Source organism: Nicotiana tomentosiformis, chromosome 11 (genome assembly GCF_000390325.3).
Source record: "Nicotiana tomentosiformis chromosome 11, ASM39032v3, whole genome shotgun sequence".
NCBI lineage: Eukaryota > Viridiplantae > Streptophyta > Magnoliopsida > Solanales > Solanaceae > Nicotiana > Nicotiana tomentosiformis.
Window position 1 is genome coordinate 8086177 of NC_090822.1, and position 9473 is coordinate 8095649.

General features: G+C 33.5%; 1 protein-coding gene and 1 long non-coding RNA gene across 2 annotated transcripts; both read left to right on the forward strand.

Moving 5' to 3' along the window:
- Window positions 1-422: 422 nt before the first annotated feature.
- LOC104114150 (heat shock 70 kDa protein-like) lies at window positions 423-2643 on the forward strand. The gene has a single exon (XM_009624529.3). The coding sequence runs from the start codon at window positions 498-500 to the stop codon at window positions 2466-2468; it is 1971 nt and encodes a 656-aa protein (XP_009622824.1). The 5' UTR covers window positions 423-497; the 3' UTR covers window positions 2469-2643.
- A 5105-nt stretch (window positions 2644-7748) lies between these two features.
- LOC117277201 (uncharacterized) lies at window positions 7749-8593 on the forward strand. Its single transcript, XR_011412261.1, has 2 exons — window positions 7749-7967; window positions 8190-8593. It is a non-coding gene; the product is annotated as an uncharacterized lncRNA (long non-coding RNA).
- The last annotated feature ends 880 nt before the right edge of the window (window positions 8594-9473 follow it).

A 9473-nucleotide genomic window follows, 5' to 3' on the forward strand; every position in this document is an offset into this window, starting at 1 on the left:
GAAGAAGATTGTTTTCACAACTCGTTCTCGTGATCTTCTGTACTTTATCAATTACGTCAAGGGCTCTCCTTTATTTAATTATGCACTAAGCTCTCATTATGTACGAGATCCGGAAAAAGATCGGAGCACAAAAGTCTATTGTACGCAACCTTAATCTATATTTCTGCAAGAGACTATTTTTACGGCTTGAACTTGTGACCTTCTGATCACATGACAATAATTTTATCAATTATATTCAAGTATTATAAAAAAATATCTTGTTTATTTTCTTTTAATGACTTTATGTACTATAAATTAATTTAATAACTTTCATGTTATTTAGTTAAGCACGTAAAATTTAGGTACTTCTCGTTATTTTGGTACGACCGTCTAGAATCATCTCCATTCTTCCTCAAAACTTGTATATATAGTACTCGAACAAAATCTTGAATTATACATACTAGACTATTTACAAAAAAACCCCACAAAAGAATCTTGAAGTATTACCTCTTCAAAAAATGGCGACCAAAGAAGGAAAAGCAATAGGAATAGACCTAGGCACAACATATAGTTGTGTTGGGGTATGGTTAAATGATAGAGTTGAAATCATACCAAACGACCAAGGCAATAGAACAACACCATCTTATGTTGCTTTTACTGATACTGAACGTTTAATTGGTGACGCAGCCAAGAATCAAGTAGCTATGAATCCACACAACACAGTTTTTGATGCAAAACGTTTAATTGGTCGTAGATTTACTGACCCTTCTGTTCAAAGTGACATGAAATTATGGCCTTTCAAAGTTATTTCAGGAGCAGGTGAAAAGCCAATGATAGAAGTAAGTTACAAAGGTGAGAAAAAACAGTTTTCAGCTGAGGAGATTTCGTCAATGGTGTTGAATAAAATGAAAGAAACAGCTGAGAATTTCTTAGGGTATAACGTGAAAAATTCTGTGGTTACTGTACCTGCTTATTTTAATGATTCTCAACGACAAGCAACTAAAGATGCAGGAGCTATAAGTGGAATGAATGTTTTGAGAATTATTAATGAGCCAACTGCTGCTGCTATTGCTTATGGTTTAGATAAAAAAGCTTCAAGAATAGGTGAGCAACATGTTCTTGTTTTTGATTTAGGTGGTGGTACTTTTGATGTATCAGTTTTAACTATAGAAGAAGGGATTTTTGAGGTTAAAGCAACTGCTGGTGATACACATTTAGGTGGTGAAGATTTTGATAATAGGTTAGTGAATCATTTTGTATCTGAGTTTAAGAGAAAACATAAAAAGGACTTAAGTGGAAATGCTAGAGCTTTGAGAAGATTAAGAACTGCTTGTGAAAGGGCAAAAAGGACATTATCATCAACTACTCAAACTACAATTGAAGTTGATTCTTTATTTGAAGGGATAGATTTTTATGCTACAATAACAAGAGCTAGATTTGAGGAGTTGTGTATGGATTTATTTATGAAATGTATGGAACCAGTTGAGAAATGTTTAAGAGATGCTAAAATTGATAAATCTCAAATACATGAAGTTGTTTTAGTTGGTGGATCAACAAGAATACCAAAAGTACAACAACTTTTACAAGATTTTTTCAATGGGAAAGAATTATGTAAAAGTATAAATCCAGATGAAGCTGTAGCATATGGTGCAGCAGTTCAAGCTGCAATCTTAACTGGTGAAGGAGATGAAAAAGTTCAAGATTTGCTTTTACTTGATGTTACACCATTAAGTCTTGGACTTGAAACAGCAGGTGGAGTAATGACAGTTTTAATACCAAGAAATACTACAATCCCAACTAAAAAAGAACAGATTTTCTCTACTTATTCAGATAATCAACCAGGAGTACTAATCCAAGTATATGAAGGAGAAAGAGCAAGAACAAGAGATAACAATCTTCTAGGAAAATTTGAACTTTCTGGTATTCCACCAGCTCCTAGAGGGGTTCCTCAGATCAATGTTACATTCGATATCGACGCGAATGGGATTTTAAATGTGACTGCTGAGGATAAAACTGCTGGTGTAAAGAACAAGATTACAATCACAAATGATAAGGGAAGATTGAGTAAAGATGAGATTGATAGAATGGTAAGGGATGCTGAGAGGTATAAAGCTGAAGATGAGGAAGTGAAGAAGAAAGTGGAAGCTAAGAATGGACTTGAGAATTATGCTTATAATATGAGGAATACAATAAAAGATGAGAAGATTGCAAGTAAATTGAGTTCTGAGGATAAAGAGAAGATTGAGAAGGGTGTTCAAGAAACTATAGAGTGGTTGGAAAAGAATCAATTGGCTGAAGTTGATGAACTTGAAGATAAGTTGAAAGAACTTGAGGGAATATGTAATCCTATAATTGCAAGAATGTATCAAGGCGGCGGCGGCGCCGGCGGCGGTGTTTCTATGGACGATGATCAAATGCCGGGTGGTGGTACAAGTGGTGGAGCTAGTGGTACTACTAGCACTGGACCTAAGATTGAAGAAGTTGATTAGATGGTATAGAGTGAAAGATTTCAACTTTAGTTTGTTGCTGGTTGGGTGTTTATCTAGTGTCATCTTGTTATATTTTATGTTTCTAGTTTTTTGGTTTGTTAAGAATGTTTATATCTTGTGTTTGGAAGTTATTCTCGTTTCATTCTGTGTGTGAATAAATAGTGTTATTTTGTTATGTTCCCATCTTTTTGAGTTTTATATTTCTAGTCTTTTGGTTTGTATAGGATGTCTATATCTTGTCTTTGGAAGTAATTCTCGTGTCATTTTGTGTGTGAATCTAGTGTCATTTTGTTATGTTTTCACCCTTTATATAGACACTTATGTTTCTAGTTTTTTGGTGTGAAGGATATTTATATCCTATCCTACGATTATTTTTACGGCTCGAACTCGTAATAATTTTTATACGCAAAATATTTAATACGGTACAATAAATTACACTTCTATATATAATCACACCATCAAGAAGTTATTCTATTCCTAATATCGTCACAAACCCAAAATTGGTATGGGCACCCAACGGATTTCACATCTGTTAGAGAGAATCTTTACTCTCCAACATGACAGAGAACCCATGAAATGAAACATATAATGAAGTTACTATCAAATAAATACAAAACTACTCATGTTTTACTTTATCTGATAAAGTTTGAATTGATGCGGAATTATAAAAAAAGAAAAATATTTGACACTTATGATCTAAAATAAGTTATAAATATTTCGGTTGCTATAAGAATATCTCATTTAGAAAGTTAAATATTTTGTGGGAATGGATTAAAAATAAAATGTTGCCGCATACCGAAAGAACACATACAAATGCCATGTTTTATCAGGTTTATAAGTTTATTCCAACTATATATCTTGTAAAAGTGAAGTGAAATAAGGATTGATGATTATTCTCTAGCTCCTTCGGTTGGAGCAATTATATATTATTCTTATTTCATTTTTTTCCCTGCTTCTTATAAGATAAATGTGTTTCATTCGAAAAGTGGATAAACTTATTTTATTACAGGTCAATTTTAAAAAAACTGAATTAAGTTATTGACATTTTCAAAGATTTAATAAATTCCTGTAAGTTATCCTCATTAATATATAAGATCAAGGTTATGACACATCCACTTTAACCATATGAAAGTTTTCCTTGAACTTTAACTTTAGGAGGATACCTCAATAGGAAAAATCTTTTTTTTTTTTTTGTTCAATTTTTGCACCAAATCAAACTAATTCATTCGTTCATTAAAAATACTCATTACTGTTATAAATCTGTATTGCTGTAATAAACAATTAAATCATTAAACTTTCTGAAATATATAAACAAAACAGAAAGTTAGTAACACTTATTTAAAGAATAAATTCTGGAAAAACAGTGTAGGAATAAATCGAGCCCACTGAATACACAGTGTGTCCTTAAGAAAATTATTCCCCTCAAGTACCCGAGGTGCTGGAATATATCCTACCAGGATAGAACGATTTAACTCACCGGAGTGTTGGTACCAAAACGCCGGTGAACAACGAGCCACTCGAAGGCTGTAAAACACACTGGAATTTTTGTGCAGAAGAAGAAGAAGATCAGAAAATTTCGTAAGGAAAGATTCTGGGATTCAAAGTATATTTATAGAGTTGCTGGCATTGTTTCTGAAAAGGTTTGCAACCTTTCAGAATCAACCATGGCTGTTGGAACAGGTTGTTTGAAATATTGCGGGAAAATTTAAAATAATCCGGGAAAGAAAACGGGCCTGACCGGACCGGGTCGCGGGTTATTCTGGATTGAACTTTTCGTTAATTATTTATTTAAATAATTAAATAATTGAAAGGAATTTTGTCCAAAAAGATTAATCAATCAATCGATCTTTGACCGAAGCCGAAGCCGAAGCCGAGCGAGCGACGACGACGACGGCGCGAGGCTAGCCTTCTTCTTAACTCTTTAAGAGCTAGAAGAAGAGCAATTATATATATACCCATCAAAAGCCTTTTCTTCCTCCAATATGGGACAATGTCCCTTTGCGAAGGAGGAAAACTCAAATATTTCATTTTCCCTCAATTTCTCATTCACCCTCTTTAAGCTACACAAGCTTAAAATCCCAACAATCCCCCACATGAATGGGGAATGGCTATAAAATAAAGGAATGCACGGACGCGTGTGTGTTTTACATGCAAGAATTAATTGGATCTGGCTAAGTAAGTTTTCCTTTGAACTTTTCGTAGTGAACTTATATCGTATATACTCGGTCAATTGGTAGATTTGATATCTTTGAACCGTCGAGATTTGTTGTATACCTAGATAACATAAGTCACACAATCAATCCTTAACCATCTATGGTTCTCACGGTTGTGTTCGTTTCAGCCATGAATACCGCCTGGTTTCATGAGTGCTTAGAGAATGGGCATTTACTTTCATTCCCCTTGAAGCGGCTTACACTTCACACTCACATAGGTGATTTCTAAATGTGTAATCCTATAGACACACTATCTGGTCATATCCTGCCAGACTTAGCAAATCATTAAAAAACCTTTAAGCTTTGCTGACTCATCAAAAAGCCTTAATGCTTTACCTCGATTTCTGAACATTGTCTTCATCACGAGAATGGGTTGAGTTATTTGACAATGTTGAACCGTCATTCATAACTTTGTTTGATCTCTTTGAACCTAGCTCGTGGGATCTCCAATCTGCTAGGTAGAGTTACCGCCATGATGACTTGTCCTAGACCTTAACTCCATTCCCTTTTATGATCTTTCAACTGCATCTCTAGATAGGCCTTTTGTAAGTGGATCCTACACGTTATCTCTTGACTTTACGTAGTCAATTGTGATAACACCACTAGAGAGTAGTTGTCTAACGGTATTGTGTATCCGTCGTATATGACGAAATTTTTCGTTATACATAACGCTCCCTGCCCTGCCTATTGCCGCTTGACTATCACAGTGTATACAAATAGATGCCAAAGGTTTGGGCCAAAATGGAATATCTTCCAAGAAGTTCCGGATCCATTCAGCTTCTTCACTGGCCTTATCTAAAGCTATGAATTTAGATTCCATTGTAGAACGGGCGATGCACGTTTGTTTGGATGATTTACAAGGCACTGCTCCACCGCCAATTGTGAAAATATATCCACTCGTGGATTTAACTTCAGATGATCCAGTGATCCAATTTTGCATCACTATATCCCTCGATCACTGAGGGATATTTATTATAATGCAAAGCGTATAATTGGCATCACTATAATGAAATGCAAAATCAATCAGTATTTGAATAAATTAAAGTTGTTATCGAGAGGCAATTTTATACAAGTGTATTGATATAATAATAGCCGCTATTGTTATAGCTATAGCTAGAATGTGATTATAAAATATAACGTGAAAATCGATTAGAGAAAAGTTAGAAATTATAGTGAAATATTTATTATAGATGATGATTATTATATAAATGTTTGACTGTATATAGTTATATGTTAAACTGTTCGCACCCATGCCCCATTTTAAGGGCAAATTTGAGTTTTTTTTTTCCTTATAAAAAAAGGTCATGTGTTGGAAAGCTTCTGTCATTAGTGAATAACGGTATATTTTGAACTATTCTTACAATGATACGATGTGTATTTAATCTCAACTATTGACACATTATAATATTTGGTCCTTTTCTCAAAGTTCAATGGCATATTGGAACATTTTTAGTAGGGATTCTTAGCGTAATAACATAAACATGTAATTTGTGGTCATTAAATTCTATATTTCAATAAAATAATGCAACCATTCCCCCAAAATGTTTAGATAAATAATGACAAAAATTAGAATCACAAATAAGTACAAGATTTTTCATGGCTAAAATTTACACGATTTAACTAAAAATTCTAATTATCATTATTTTAAAAACCAATTTTCCGTTACTAACCTTTTGTTAAATGTAACTTTAACAATTTCAGACAAATAATTTTATTTTCGTCACAAATCGTATACAAGGTCAATAGTAAAATAATGTGTGATCAACAATTTCATTTTTGTAGTTGAATATTATCGAGTAAATGGTGTCCAATACTCTTTTTGGGTGAGAAATCTTATTAGAAAAGTTTGTTATAAGATTCGAATATCATCCCTAAATTATTATTTCCAAATATAAAATCTAATATATACCACAAAAATGAGCGATATGTGACGAATTTTTAGTCGTAGCTAAGCACCGCATTATTTGAGACAAAACCTCATCGAGGCTAAATTAAGTATTATATAGGGACACAACAAAAATCGTCATAAATTGTTTACATTATTAGTGATAAAAACTATATGGTCACAAATAAGTACAATATTTTGTAGCTAAAATTCGTATTATTTAGCTACAAATTTATAATTGTCGCTATTTTAATAATTTATTTCGTGACGAAACCTTTTCGTATCTAAATTTAAGTATTTATTAAGACAAAAACCATTTCTTCACAAATAGTATACAACATCAATCACAAAAAATATTTCGTCACCAATAACGTTATATTTGTCACTAAATACTTCCTAGTAAATGGCGCCAACTTATTTTTTGGTGGGAAACTCTAGAGGACAAAACTTTGCTATAATTTTTTGTGTTTCGTCACTAAAAGTATGTAGCTCATATATTCAGGCACGAAATATAATTTTTGTCACGAAAAGTGAACAACTAGTGACAAAGTTTTTGCCGTAGCTATTAATTTCGTAGCTGAATATCACATTTGTTGTAGTGACATAAAGAGGTCTCAGGAGGATAGAGTGTTCGCAGACCTTAACCCTACCTTGTGAAGGTAGAGAAGTTGTTTCGATAGATCCCGACTCAAGGAAAAAATTGAAAAGAAGCACAAATAACAGTTAATAACAACAACAAGATAGGTGATAAAGAGATAGAATAATCGAAGCAAACGAACCAACAAATAGTAAAAGAAATTTACGGATAAGAAAATACAAACATACAAGACTAATACTGATGCAACCGTCATGAAAATATATACTTACCTTCTGAGGAATGAGTGAGAATAATAAGGGTTGTGTTAACCCCCCTCCCCCAAAAAAAGAAAATATATGATTATTGTTTTTCATTTGGTTTATGATTTATGATGCCACTAATTTGTTTCTTCTTTATTGTTTTTCATTTGGTTGATTGTTTCTCTCTAGGTGGTTGACATTTCCGATGATATTCTTGAAATCAAACAAGAATTTCCTCTTCTGTTTGGTGAAGATACCAATCGAGGTCGTGGCCGATGTGAGTATCTCTTTAAAAGGTTATATTTTCCTTTCTGGTTTTTGATGATAGGAACACACCCACTTACAACACTGTGTATACCCACAGAAGGAAAAAATAGGAAATGCTGTTCTTCTCCATTTTTCAATTTACAAAAAATGTTTCTTTGCTTAATCTGTAGTTTCGTGCAGTATGCCTTAATGTCGCGAGATGTTGTCTCATTTATGTTTCTGTAGGTGCAGGTCCAGTCTCAGACTCGTTATTCTGAGCCACAGTTTGCAAGAACTCCAATCTCTTCCAACCTAGGGGTAATTCTTAATTTATTGATTCTTCTATTGTTTCCGGTATACATCCATTATTTATCTGGTTTTTTGCTACTACCCCGTCCAAAATGCGGTGGTAGATGAGTGGTATATTTGGCTTAAAGTATTTATATTTATATGCATATCGCCTCATATTTTACTCGAATTTTATGTAATTGTATATGTATTGTGATGATTTATGCTAAATTGTGGTGTTGTTATGTGTAGGAGTCGACTGTACGCGATTTGGAACGAAAGAGAAGTTGGGGCAAAAAGAGAAGCAATAGAAAAACTTCCCGGGTTAGTGCCCCAGGCCAGCGCAACGCGCCTGCCCGTGACTTGGTTTTGACGGCCCTACATTACCTCAACTCGTATAAAAGGAGTTCTAACACTAATTTGGAGGGAGAGACGCAACTTTGAGAGTAGAATACACGCACGGAACACTAGGGAGCAAGGATTATTAGTTTTCCTTCATTCTTAGTATTTTCAATCATTCAAACAATTGTGAAATTGTTTAGTACTATCATGAGTGGCTATGACTCATTAGTTTCGGGGTTGTGATTATATTGTTGTTAGACGCTAACTTCTCCTTGATTGCAATTCTCTATTATATGATTATTTCTTCAATTCTATGCTTATTGCTTGATTGTCTGGCCAACGATCAAGTTCTATCAACTATCTGAATTATGCATAGGAGGTGTTTGATATTAAACAAAAGCCATGACTGAACCAAATGTGACTAATAATGGAGAACAGAAAGCGGAAAGCACAAAATTACTGATTCTGCCGTTTCGTTTCTCCATTTATTATTAGAACATACACATCAAATATGGAAATGGGGAAAAGAACCAAAAATTTAGAGACTTGTTGCCTTGCCTTTTCATTATTCCAGGTGTATTTGCAGTAAATGCTACTTGCTGTTTAAGAGTTCGAGGCAGAAGCAAAAACCTTTCCTGTTCTTTATTATTATATATCTCAGAAATATGCTCAAAAGGGAGCTGCTGTTGCTTGTGAATGAGATTTTACTTGAGCCTTTTTGCTGAGAAACACCTAGTTAGGATTCTACTATGTTGCTAACGAACAAATTATTATCTGATAATCAAGATTGTGCACATGCCAATGTGAGTTTCTGATAAAAAGTTAATATTTTTCCTTTTTGATATATTTATGATAGAGGGAATGTTGTTATTTTAGTTATTAGTTATTTTTCCTAATCTAATGCTTTTCATATTGTTTCCCGAATATGTCCATTATCTATGTTTTAGGAAAACAATCTGCCTTTTTTGCTACTACGAAATGATTGTTGGGTCCATCCCATATGTGAAAGAATAAAAGGTTTCTTTTGCTTTTGAAAACTTAAAGCCAACCAATTAGTACTAGAAAAGATTTAAGAAGATTTTTGAAGTAAATATTGATGCCATTGCATACATCAATATGAACATTCTTCAATTATAAATAGATGCATCTACCTTCATTGTAAGACACACCAAAACAAAGAGAAAGAGAGTTATT